The sequence below is a fragment of the Anticarsia gemmatalis genome, chromosome 9, assembly GCF_050436995.1.
Source record: "Anticarsia gemmatalis isolate Benzon Research Colony breed Stoneville strain chromosome 9, ilAntGemm2 primary, whole genome shotgun sequence".
NCBI classification, from domain to species: Eukaryota; Metazoa; Arthropoda; class Insecta; order Lepidoptera; family Erebidae; genus Anticarsia; species Anticarsia gemmatalis.
The window spans coordinates 6,686,787-6,700,636 of NC_134753.1; the positions used below are offsets into that span (position 1 = coordinate 6,686,787).

Below are 13,850 nucleotides of genomic sequence, written 5' to 3' on the forward strand. Positions count from 1 at the left end.
GTAGCTGTGTGTTCATATCAAACGTGGCAGAGCAGTTTGTTCTGCTAACAATGGAACAATGTCATTATTTATACGCGTACTGTACATTGAAGGAATTTTAAATCACCAACGTGTTCCCGTATGTAGAGCAAACATTTGTAGGTATTCACGTATAGAGCTGTATAAATGTAGTAGCTTGTTTTTACTCAATGCCAAAATGTTTGATCATTGGATGGTTTCCTGCTACTATAGCCTGACAATTGAACGACTATTAAAATAAATGTTGCATTGAAAACTAATCAGTAGCACGCTTGTCGACAATCGACAACCGCCTAGCTATCGAGGTACGTTGTATGAAAATCTAATAAATACCCCTTTATTAGTGGTGTCGTAAGAACATTTTTTGCAGTACTTTAAGTGACGAACTCTCGGTACTCGAAAGTACCGACTAAGGAAAATCGCGCTACAGCTTCTCTAGTGTATGGCAAGCAAACAACTTTTTCTAAGTCTTTTTAATCTGAAATAGGTTGAAGTCAATTTGAGGTTAAATAAAAATAATAAATGACTTGCGTCAACCGTTTATATTCCAACCATGAAGTGCAACCTTCGTAACGTACTGTTTTTAAATTTATTATTTAAAAACATACAATTAAACCGACTATCATCTCACGGCACCCAGAGATGAATAGGTGCATGTTATTTTAATAAAGTTATCTCAAAAATTGAAAACCAAGCTCTGTCCTGCGTTACAATATCAGACAAAGGGTTGTCACTGACTCCGCATACACACAAATGATGCATGTTTGGGACGTGATTTTTCCGGTAACCCTACCGAAACCCTCGATTTTTCAAGTTTTGATATGAAGTTTGTATCCGAAGTCAATGTAGGTGGGGTTGCAGTTAGTGGTACCGAATGCTAAAACAGGGTTTGTGTTATTTATGTTTAGCCAACTTGTACGGAAAATGGTCTAAAAATTTATGTTACTGTCAATAGTAAGTAATTCTGTTGGTTTATTTAAGTTGTGAAGCCTCCTCAAATATTCTAAACAATGTAAAGGACAATAATTTTCCATCTACATACGAAACTTTCAATCGCATATGACTTCACTATTTGCTAGTTTAAGTGTTATCTTTGGGGAAATAAAAGTGTCAAATAAACGTAATCTAAATTCATATCTTTAAAAAGGTTAGAAACTAGTTTTTGTCCGCAGTGTCTTTTATAGTATTTAATCCCCATGAGAATATAAGTTACGCCGCAGCTGCGAAGTCGGGCGTCCTCAATATTTTACAAGTGATTTCGGATCTCGTAAAAATACAAGAACTTAGATAGAAACTTTTAAAAAGCAACTCGGCCCTCTTATTTTTTCCTTACAAACCCATCGCGAAGAAGTTGGATAGTTTTACATCGGAGACCCTTCGATAAAGTGTCATAATTTAGGTGAAATATTGTTTTTCTGGCAAGGGGAGCATATTTCGTTATCTTATTTGTGGTTTCTGAATAAGTTATAGTTTCTTTCCTTTCAATAGTATATTTACCAAACCGACTTCGGAGACCTGTTGATAATGTTATTTATGAAGTTCTCCAACTGTATATATTTAGAATATGTGACAAAATCATTTATTTATCAGGTACAAACAACTAGTTAAAAGTACAACAAATCTAAGATTACTGAGGATATCATAAAACTGAAATATTATATCATAAACCAACAGGAGTAAATTGAAACAATAATTGAAAATGTTGTTACAGCAGTCAAGATAGAGGTGTTGGTTTTAAGTACAATTTAACACGAACAAATTGCATAGAGTGTAAACGGTTGCATAAATAAATTAACGCCGTGATAGTCCCTACGGCCTCCAAGTTGAAACGTGCTCGAACCGTCGAGTACAGCTTTAAATAAAATACGTCGCGATACAATCTGTAAAAATAATTAAATTTTACTCTGTGATGGCCATGTCACAATTTTGTAACACGTTGCTATTCATGGAACGAGATGACAAATAAATTATTCATCAACAATCATTTTACAAAACAAAACTAATATAATATTCGAGATTGAGTCGAACAACATTCATCGTATGAAGGGAGGCAAAATGAGAACCATCAGACGAAACTTTTCTCTTTGCGCGAAAGTTTGTGATGTGAACAGAAACCCGGGGCGGCGTCCCTCGGGACGAACATGCATGTTTAATGGCGTCCTAGAAAGGTCAAGAGTCTGAATGTGAGTGGAAGTAGTGAATACATTACCAGCTCCCGAGTGGGCAGGTACTCGGAGGCAAGCAGCCGTGCCGTGACAACCTCTTTTCTAACTTACACGAACTAACACGCCGTGGACAGGTAGTTTGTAGCTGTCTCTCAAACAAATTAATTGTGTCTTAGTTTTGAGCTGTAACGAGGGAGCAACTCAAACAAACTTTTGAGAAAGGTACGAAATGGAAGTGTTGGCTTCGCCTGCGCCAACATTATGCTCTGAACTCGCAAAATTTTGACGCGACGCGACGTTGACTAACGGTTAATACAACAGGCCTGTTCCCAATTGAAACTTTCCCGTATTTAGAATAATGCGACCGACTGTGCAGTAGCAACATTTATTTACATTTTAGCATCGTTTACTCATTGTTTTTAAATAAATGCATCATATTTTAATCTACTGTTACCTAGTTTTGTAACAGTAACACGGATTTGTGCGTACACATGACGAAGGTGATATTAACGGCTGCAAACAGTGTAGTTGTAATTTTGTAATAAATCTAAAATGTATATGTAATGTTTATTTATGTATGAGTAAGTAAGTTAAAATGAAACAAGACTTGATATACTATGATATAATATGACTTGATAGACTTGAATAACAACATTTTGCGGCCTTAGTAATATCTTCGTAAGATCGTTTATTCAACGGCGGACAATCGGGCTGTTATAGTGATTGATGGAAACGACAAAAAACACATCGTGTACCAGCTGACATCCTCCCGCCATAAGAAAGGAAATAGGTCACTATGGCGGTCCAAAATTCTAAAAAATGATCCAATATCGCAATACAATACGCACATGACTGTATGGGCTGCAACTTTATTAATATTAAGCTTAGAAATATCGTGAAACTCACCCTTTGGTGGGTTGATATGCAAGGCGCTCCTGAACAAGCTCTCCTCGTCGCGCCAGTCAAGGTTCCTCCGCAGCGTGTAGCCGCACATGGCGCACAGCGTCACCAACAGTGCCAACATGAACAGTCGACTCCGCGTCTCGCCGCGGTGCCAGTTTCGTGTCAAAACGCCGGCCCCCAGGCCCAGCAATAAACAGAAACCAACACTCGGTATGTATAAAACACGCTCCGCCACTACGAAGCCAACGTAGAAAAGTAAATTAGTCGCAGGCACGAATGGCAGTACCATAAACGCCATGAACATCAGCAACGCAACTTGGGGACTTCGATAAACGCTTCTCTGCGTAGTGTTCGCTCTGGATTTCGTAAACGATATCGGGCAGATGCAACTAGAATTGTGCATCGTTATGTTATTGTTGTTGCTAGCTCGACACACGCTCGTGTGCTCATCAGTGAGTGAATGTTTGCAGCCAGTGCACGGACACAATAGCTTTTTAGATGATACATTCTCTTTGTGCGGTGCATGATAGCTTTTTCTTTCATAACAGTCTTGTCCTCTATTATACTGCTTGCAATTATAATTCCATTTGTGCTTAATTTTACAGTTCTGTTTTTTGTAGTATTTTGCATCTCTGATCAAACTATCCTGATGCTTTTTTAACTCGTTCATCAACGTTCGCCAGGTCAGTTTAGATATAGCGACGTAGAACGCGACAGTTACAATATTCCTCACGTCGAACAAAGTCGTTATCCTCGGTATCGAGTCCATCGACCAATCAAAGCTCAGATGAAAAGGGTACAAAAGGAGGAAGAAGTTGAAGACGGGCAGATAAGCAAAAGTGTAGAGGCGCGTGAGAATGGAAGGGTCTCGCGAGGCGGGATTATCAGCGGCCGCGAAGGCTGTGGGCGCGCCCGCCAGTCGCAGGCGCCAGTACAGGAGGGCGAAGCCTCCCGTGCCGAGCGCGCAAACGCTCCGCCACCGGTGCTGAAACAATAAAAGCATTATTTAATAAAATGTCCATAAAACTGTGTTAAAGCGTTCGAGTGAGAAGTGAACAGTTAAACACCTCAAACTTTTAAGAAAGGATCTGAAAGTATCAAGTTATTCCCAATTCATAAAATAAAGTTTATTCATAAACGCAAAGAGAAAAGTTAGGAATTTCAAGTTTTATTTTTCTAAATATTCTTCCCAACTCCATAGTGATTGATTACCGTGGAGCAATATTTCATTAATATCTGTCAAAGAATTTGCCGCGATGTAATAGAATTATAGTATTTTTTTATAGCCCGTCGGATATGTTACTTTGAAACGCAAAGATGTCAGACGTCTACATTAAAATGTATTGAATACGATGGACTAGGATTAAACACAATTTATATACAATCGATACATTAATTGAAACATATTGTAACAAAACAACGTGCGCACGAAACAATCGAGGCCATCTTCGGGTGAGAGATTAATGACCATTTTACCAAGTCGTCAACCGAGCAGGTTTTCTCCACACGGATTTATTTGTTGTCGTTTATTCGAGAATGAACCTTATGACGCGTATTTATGGCTGAAGTCTTAACTGGCAAGCGAACCGCGGTATTAAGAACTAATCCTTGGCGCCTGAGAACGTGTCGTGAGGTGACTAAAACTAGTGAGAAACTGTGGTACCGCAGCTCCGCTCTTGCAATCTACATCTCGAGTGATATAACTATATCAGACAAGAATAGTTTTAACATGTGGTTCCGACTCGCTTTATTAGTAAAATGTATCTTACATTGTGGAAGTACAAGATACCTAAATGGTATTTATGTAAATAAACTATCATTACTTATGAATCACAAAATAAATAATCACAAAGTATATATTTACTAACCACAGGTTGACAGTAATCATTATGGGTTTAAGCCCTCACTTGTATCACGCGTATATTTTTATGAATCGGAGTAAATATTAATATTGCTCAACGCTTGTAAAGAAATAAATTGCTATTAATATGAATCACTTTTAGTGAGTAGATAGTATGTAACCAGTCATCGGTTAAACGCACCACACCCATCTGCAGAACTAATAATTTTAAGCCACGGCGAAGGCACCCCGATAAAACTGATTTATAAAGGAGCGAATCGCGGCGAGACGTCCCTTAGATTATTAAATTACTACTAGCACGTACATAACGCCGACCCTCTTTTAGGCACTATATGATTAATATGAAAATACGATCAGTTAGGTATTTTAATCTACTTAAAGTGGTGTTATTATGAAAGTTTTCACGGTTATTTAGTAGCGGTGGGGTTCGATCCTTACCGCCGCCGCCACACCGCGCCGCGCCGCACCGCGCCGCACCGCGCCGCACCGCGCCGCACCGCGCCGCGGAGCACGCTGCCGGCTTGTTAGTTGCGGGAAGCTCGAGAAAAGATTTATGAAGGTTACCGCGTCCCCTGCCCGACCTGGCCCAGGGGAAACCCCCTCGCAGAACTAACGACGCCGTTTCGGATTTCCAGCACAATTTACACCACCGGGGGAGTAAATCGGAAATCTCGGCGAAACTTAGATGAACTACAAATTAATCAACCCGAATGAGGAGAAAAAGGCTGAATAATACAAAACACTTTTTGCACCTCCGCGGATTTTCCTTACCTATTAGGAAAACGTGAGTTATTTAACAAAAGGATTCGGAGGAAAAATAAAAATGCAATTAAGTACCGCTTAGGTTTATGGGTCGAGGAAAATCTTGAAATAGAAAACATCAATCATTTAAACACAACAACGTGTAACTCTGAAGTTGGGCGCTTCTCGTAAATTGAAGTAAGGAAACACGAATCTCGATACTAACTCAAAGCTTATGTCAAGCGTGGTAATAACGTATTCTTCATTTCAATTCACATAATGTTTTCATATTACGCGTTTTACACGAACAGACTGGGTTTTTGATGGATGTGACGCTTATTGGCTGTATACGACGAATACTTTTAAGTATCTTTATGATTATACTATAAAGTTGATGAAGACTAGTCATCTTTGATATAAAATGTTTATTTGATATCAATATAATCAAGCATAACAAATTTAAATCAATGTATCAACAAGCCGTATTATATACGTATTTGGGTAAATTGTCGACTTGTATTTCATCAGCTGCGAGTTGGAGTCAAAGCAAATAACTTAATGAAATAAGCGAGCGAGCTTGGCCTAGACGTCAGAGCAGCGCTTATCTGGAAAATTTACTGGCTGGCTGACATTACCATCGTCGCCTCGCAAATGCCGACTCATTTGCCAGTCCGTTTGAAAAACCCTCAGCATTAAGTAGTAACGAATCTTCATTCAGAATGTTCGTATTTATTTGGATCAGTAATTATATCATATTTTGTAAGGAAATTGTAGCCACTAAAATGTACGTTTTTAGCAAGTCTAGATAATTCAGCCATGCATAAAACATCACTGGACCGTCTACAGAAGCTATTCCAGTAAAAATAAAACATCTGAGTTTCTTTTACTATTTCAGCTGAGATTAAAACAGTGAGCCTAATTAACGTCCTACTTTATTTCTCCGGTACACTGGACGGAAATAATGTTCATACGAAATTTTGTGAAAAAATCAACCTAGCTAGTTTATACAAACGTAAGAAAAGCGGCTTATTTTTTTGTGAAAAATAATCTACCGAGGAGCTTCCAAAATGAAAATATCTCACAAATAAAACGTTGCCACAGAGATACCATGCCTATGAACTCATAAACTCGCCGAGGTAGACGACGGTGCCGAGGGCTCCATTAACTTTAATACCCTCATAACTACATGACGAAATTTCTACAACAGGAAAAAGCTCTTTTAATTCCGACCGCCAAGGTCTTTGACAGGGAATGACAATATTTTTATACCGCCACAATATAAAGTGTGTATAAAGATAGGTACACACCCCGCCCTGAATTGCTTTATATCGCCGGCCAAAATAATCATAAGTTGTTTGCATAACGCTTGATTAAAATTAACCAAACAGGGAAGCTCAAAGAGTTTGTTCTACCTAAGTCTCGGCAGATAGCTACGCATAATTTAACAACCACCTACACGAAGCTATCGTTACATATACATACAAACAAGTAGACTCAATATAAAATCAGTAGCTGGTAGTACGTAAGATAATAAACTGATGTTCAAGTTTCACATCACTCAGAGCTTTTATAATTTCACAGAAGTAAACATTTTATCATGACTTCACTGAATAAAAATTTTGAACAGGGGAATGGAATTACTTCTAAATTATATATTTTCTAAAACAACGGGCCACGTATGCTATACAAAGAGCAATGATAACAAAAACACAATACAGTTTCTCATATTTCACAAGTTGCATTGCAATTTCTAAGGTAAATAAGCAAGTTTCCTGCGGCGAACAAATTTCATATCGTCATAAGCAGGTAACTGGTGAAATTCGAGTCACGTACTCACAGCAGCAAATAATATTATGAGAGAAATCGTGTCTGGTGGGAGTATAACTTTACCGGTATTCCGTCTCCAACGTGGATGCCTGCTCTTATTATTTATACTAGCATTTTGCCCGGCGGCTTTGCGCACAGATTTTCCTCTTTATTATTAGATATTAAAATGTTTAACATGGATGTTATACTAACAAAGGCTAATTAGCTGTTATGTTGACCAATACATGAATACACCGCCTGAAACTCTTTTGTGCTTAAATTTTGTTTTTACTTAAAATGAATCAACATATTTAAAAGGAACAAAAACGTACTTACGTGCAGAATAAAAATAGTGAGGGGAAAAAGTAAGACAATAATGTAATGTAATTCTTTCGTCTGGCAAGTCAGACTTTTTTAGACCTTCTTAAAGCCGAGTGACTAAATGTAGCGTGAAGAAAATTCTTTCCCAGTTTTTGTCTTTTACTAGCACCGGAGAGAAAAGGTTTTAATTTTATACTCTTTGATTTAATCTTGCCGAGTCACAGTTGTGTCGACATCTGTTCATTTGCGTACTAAAAATAATAGCACGCAAATAACAAGTTCATTACCCGAACACTTATCTATGTAATACATCAAACGTTTCGTTTCTAACTAGTTAGGCACAAATTCAATACAAATTTTATTTAGTTCATAAATTCTAGACAAGCCCCATTTCTGTGAACAGTAACGAGGGGTATTGTATTGAAACATTATTTTATCAGATGTATTATGTACAAATATTGCCAATCAGAATATGTAGAACTTATAACAAGGGCTGCTTCAGTACTACGTAGAGGAGAAGTGCTTCGGACAGACACTGAATACAAAGAGCTCAATTTTCAATGCAATACAACGCGAAGCCTACATTTTCAGAAATTGGGATTGAATGAATATTCACTTTAATAGGCATAATAAGTTTCTACGAAAATATTCACTATCATTCGAGATTTTTATTCAGACAAACATACAAAAATATATCTTAAGTGATATAACCTCTTTGCCTGTAAAACAAAAAAATACAAAAACAAGGTTAGCACGTACCGAGTTGTTTTTGGAAGAAGCAAACTATTTGCGCCGTCTACGAGGTAGCTACGCGACATGACAGCTGCTACGTGTGCTACGGCTACGACAATAACCCATACATTTATTATTGGGGCCAAACATTAATCACAAACTCCAGGAAGCCTTAAATAGATTGAAATTGTGTTTTGATATGAGTAGCTATAGCAGGTAAGTAAAATTGTATATTTAATGTTTTATAAGTATTTTTTTACAATAATTACTGTTTAAAAATAATATTTTACTGTCAATAATGTTACCAACCCGTACAGCATATAACGTAAATGTGGGCTTGCTAATGTATTGAACAACAGAGATTTATACAGTAGAGTGTGTTACATGCGTCCAGGGGAATCTCTATGTCGACAATATTTCAGATTTTAATTGGAGGTCACAGTAAAGTTATCGATTCAAACCGGGACGCGGTATATTCGTATTCCATTCTTTCCGCTCGTAGGTATTTACTTAGTAGTAGGTATTACGTCCGCTCGGTAAATAATGGTAAACCGAGTATTTACCGTGACAGTAAATGTCAACAGACTGTTCGCTTTGTACCGACTGGTAGAGCAAACAAACGTAATCCTCACCGCTCCGAGGATGAGTTAGTCGGGGATAGGGGGAAGGATGAACGATGAAAGATTGTTCGCTCTCAAATCGGTGAATAGATTCCAGTTTATTTTTCAATTTGTCATTCGTATAACAGAGCCTATTGAACACATAAATATTAAAGGATTCTCTGACACAAATTTTCCCTGTCAGAGCCCAAGGCTCGGAGTTAATAAAAGAGTGGCCCTTTTGTGAATTACTTACATTATAATTAGCTCCGAATAAAAAGGGAAGGGTTCTACGAAATACAAAGGGTAACTCTACAGTTAAATAATAACGACATTTATAAATATAATAATACATGTTTTGACATAAAATAATTTCACCTATAAAGTTTATTACGTTGTTCAACATGTAAAATCCATTTGGAACTCCGCTCTACTGCTGTTGTTTAAATTTAGAATACGTCTTAGAAAGCACTTAATCTTTTGAGCTTACATTGGGTGAATTGTGCCAAAAGCGAGCTTTAAACACTCTGAAGATAGTACGCAGTACAGAGACAGTTAAATGCCAAAGTATTTCAAAGTTGGACGTTGTCTCTATCGATAATGAGAACCTTTGAACGGTTCGCTTTAATTATACTCCCACGTACATTTCTGTAGCCATTCATTAAAAAAATAGAATATGGAACGTTTCCCAACAGAGTTATTTCGAGCAGTTTGGGACTTTGGATAATACAGCTTTATGAAAACTAAGTAGGTCAAACGTAATGAAAATATTACGAGGTGAATATAAGCAAAGAATGTTCCGTACGTTAGTTGTGACTAACTAGACGCAATAACCACTTGAACTTTCGTGTATAACGCTCGTAAAATTATCACGAAGTTACGGGGAAACTTGAAAACAAGCTGTTAGTAAATTGATCCTAAACAGTAGGGAGTATTTAACAGTACATAGTTTTAAGAAATTAAATGGAACTGTTTTATTTACACGAAGAACCATTATTGGAAACTTGTTTTAGTTTATGGTGTTATTTTTTGTTTCGTGTAGTTAATGGTCGATGTCGTGTTATCGTAACGAACGAAGTGGTCGCTCTACATTCGACTCTATAAGTGCATGATTTTAGGAGGCAATACACATTTAAGGTGTCCTGTAAAAGCTTAAAATTGCTTAGTTGAAAACACAAAGTGTTTTATATTAAAACATTTGCTATAATAATCTATAATACAAACAATCAACATCAGTTTGCAAATCAATTGCTAATTATAGTAATTCCAAAGGTGTGCTGTATATGACTGACCGTTAAACAGCTTTCTTTACTTTATTTATAAGTTATTTTTTAATCAGAATGTCACATTGGAAGAAAAATTACACAATGAAAAAACACAAGACATAGTAAATAATCATGAAACAAAATAAAACAAACAATTTGTGGAACTTTTCCTTTATTTAACAGTAAATTCATGTTTGTATGCCCGCTTTTTGGTCAATAAACAATTCATCATAGTTGAAATGAGAGATAAATGTAAGAAATACTACCTCAAGTGTATTCGCTATGCAGAGGTCTCGGGTTAATATTTTCGGTAGGACCAGAAGGACTAAGAAATTTTCAATGAACTTGGAAGTTAGGGTCATTGACCACCTTGCCTCAAAGGACAGGTCGACGGTCACGCAATTGGCCATTTGCCAGCGACCGTATTGACAAGAATGTATATGTTACTGTAAAAGCCCGAACGATGGTAAATCCTAAGATTTTCCGGTATAACCTAAGATTTACCAACTCGCAATGGTAAAAGTCCGAACAATTCTTTTAATTCGAACTTTTACCTATACTCACTTGATGATATCGAGATGTCGCCGGAGCCCCGCTTCGCGGGGCTCCTCCTTCTGGGTGGTTAAAAAAAAATAACCACGAAGGCTAAGGTGGGAGCTTCGCTTCGCTCGCTCCCACCTTAGCCTTCTAACCTAACCTACCCATGTCGCTTTGCCCAAAACTCCTTCTTTATAATTATGTCACAGTATATAATTATACCGTGAAATAGTTATAAACATAGTTATGAAGGAGGATTTTTTTATATATCGTAACATAGTTTTTAAACTCTGGCTTGTTCGGACTTTTACCGTTGAGAGTTGGTAAATCTTAGGTTTTACCGGAAAATCTTAGGATTTACCACAGGTCGGGCTTTTACAGTAACATATACGTAGGTACATATTAGGAAGATCAAATCAGCATCACCGTAGTCAACTCCCGCGCAATTTTCGAACTAGGTACCTACTTTGAGGTAGGTGAACTTGATTTGCTTATATAACTTATTATAATATGTAACTACTAACTACATACATACATTATTGATCTATTAAATACAAGTACAGAGAATTACCATGCCCATGCATTTACGCAAGTTATACATACATAATATTATTATATTGTTGTTTACAGCGACAACGTTGATTATATAGATTTCTTGTTGATACTTTTAAATTATAATAAAAATAAAGTCTGGATCATGAACAAGTGCGCAATAAATTCAGATATTCTCATTAATATTCAATTAATTAAACATTTATTTTACATAAATTACTCTGACCTATCGCAAGGATGATCGTCTGAGCGAGTAAAAAATGTTATTATAAATCCTTTTGAATGTGTTTAACGAATATAATTAGATTCATCATCTCATACAATTAAGAAGTTAGTACCTGATGGTGCTGAAATTTCGACCTTGAATACAACAGGGATAGTCACAATATATTCGTGACTGAATTATTAAACTATTGCTATCGTTATTATTACTAAATGTGCTTTGTATTTAATTATTCTTATACCCTTGCCCTGATACTTTGTGATCATGGTAAAATATAAGGGTGAGTTAATCCTTTATTGAAAGAATACGCAAAACATTCGATGTAGCTGTAATGGCGACGAAAAGAAAAAATAAACATTAGTCAGTCCGCAGAAAAATAGCCTCCAATGATGATGTCACTTATTTTCATTGCCAAATGAAACAATTTAGAACGATGTACTCAATTAACACTATGAGATAAAATAACAAACGCCTTAATACCCAACACGTGTATTTCAAATAAGTATATATATACTACATATGTAGCACTTAATAGTGGTTAAACGTAACATATGTGTATTACATGATTATTCTAATAACTATTACGTAGACAGGTACCTTTGATATTTCCCTATAGAAAGTCGTTAATAAAATACTAGGTTTAGTTTAGATAGCAAAGTATATTTTATAAATTTTTAGTTTGCACTGGCTGACTTCACTAATCAATCACAGACTACAATCTATGGTGCTGTATACCGACAACTACAGCTATCTAAAAACCTCCCCCTTTATATAAAAGAACCATCCTGAACAAAAGCATACTCGAAGTTTTTTTAAGCTTCGAAATGTATAAATAAAACCGGTTTCAACTATTATTTTAAAGATATTCTCACAAATGTATGGAATGAACTTGTAAGTGGCTCCTACCAGTAAACGTGAACTTTCGCCACAAATAAGAAAGTAATAAAAACAACTTGTTCCGTGTGAAATTTCTCGGGATACAAAGCAGTCTATATGTTAATCCAGACTAAGCTACATCCACTACAAATTTCATGAAAATAAACAAACATTCAAACACTTCTTTATTTATTATATTACTGTTGAAGATTCTTAGAATAAAATAATGAATTCAGAATCGAATGTTTGTCTTGAGTAAGCTAATTGCAGATTTGATGGTCATTAAGTAAACAATTTCAAATGCCAGCATTTTCTCTTAACGAATTCGGAGAAAGAAGGACTGTTCCTTTTTAAATTGATGCTTTATTTTGCCTTTTTTGTTACTGGCCGTAAGGAGAGGATGGAACTGGTTAAATATAATAAATAATTAAATATAATAGTGAAAGAAACAAATTAAAACAAATAAACGTTTCGAAAACTGCTTCAATTCTTAAATAACTCATTCATAATATTGTGTTAGCTCGCTGTGGAAAGCGTACGTATCGTTTCCCCACCTCGTTGAGATAGCCTGAAATAAACGGGATGGATAATTAAAGAAAAACGAGTGGCTGGTCATTCCCCACTTGCTGGCTGGAGTTGTCGGCCATAATTACTTAATTCCTATTAGCACTCAATAAGCGCAGAGCTCGCCTCTCCTACTAATTATTTAATTAGAAAAATTGTGTGAGGTGCACGATACTCTCTTTAATATTGTTATATAGTTTCATTTATTGTATTACAGATGCTCTTGGTATTCTTTCCGATGAGATTTTCTTTGTTTTCTTATATATATTTTAAGAATCTTGATAATTTTGAAGTTCAATTTCATTCTGATCGTGTTGGATTTTTCACAACAGATGATTTTAACTAAGGTTGTAAAAAGATTATCGATTTATTTGATCACGAAATTTTATAGTAATGATTTTCATTAGTAGCCCGTACTTTCCACGTGCTACATCGTTAATACGTGAGTGTTTTTCATACATCTTAAGGTACAACAGGCATGATATTCTGTGTATATAAATTTGATAACAAATCCAATGTTATAACTTGTCAAGGTTATTCATGAATGAACAGTTGAAACTCTACAACCAACATGTCATTCTACCCCTTCATACAAACAACACAGGCACATTTATATGTATATTATTATGGTAATAGCACATTGAAAGGTAAACAAATAAATGCTATAGTCACTTAAGAACATGAACA

General features: G+C 36.1%; 2 protein-coding genes across 2 annotated transcripts in view; both read right to left on the reverse strand.

Annotated features, from left to right (window-relative positions):
• The window catches only part of ry (xanthine dehydrogenase rosy), a 369,886-nt gene that overhangs the window by 246,325 nt on the left and 109,711 nt on the right, over window positions 1-13,850 (reverse strand). The window lies entirely within an intron of this gene.
• Window positions 1-13,850, reverse strand: part of Tmtc2 (Transmembrane O-mannosyltransferase targeting cadherins 2) — an 87,967-nt gene that overhangs the window by 33,392 nt on the left and 40,725 nt on the right. Inside the window, exon 4 of the mRNA XM_076118335.1 lies at window positions 3,090-4,071. Coding sequence (XP_075974450.1) covers window positions 3,090-4,071 — 982 coding nt within the window. The remainder of the gene's footprint in view (window positions 1-3,089; window positions 4,072-13,850) is intronic.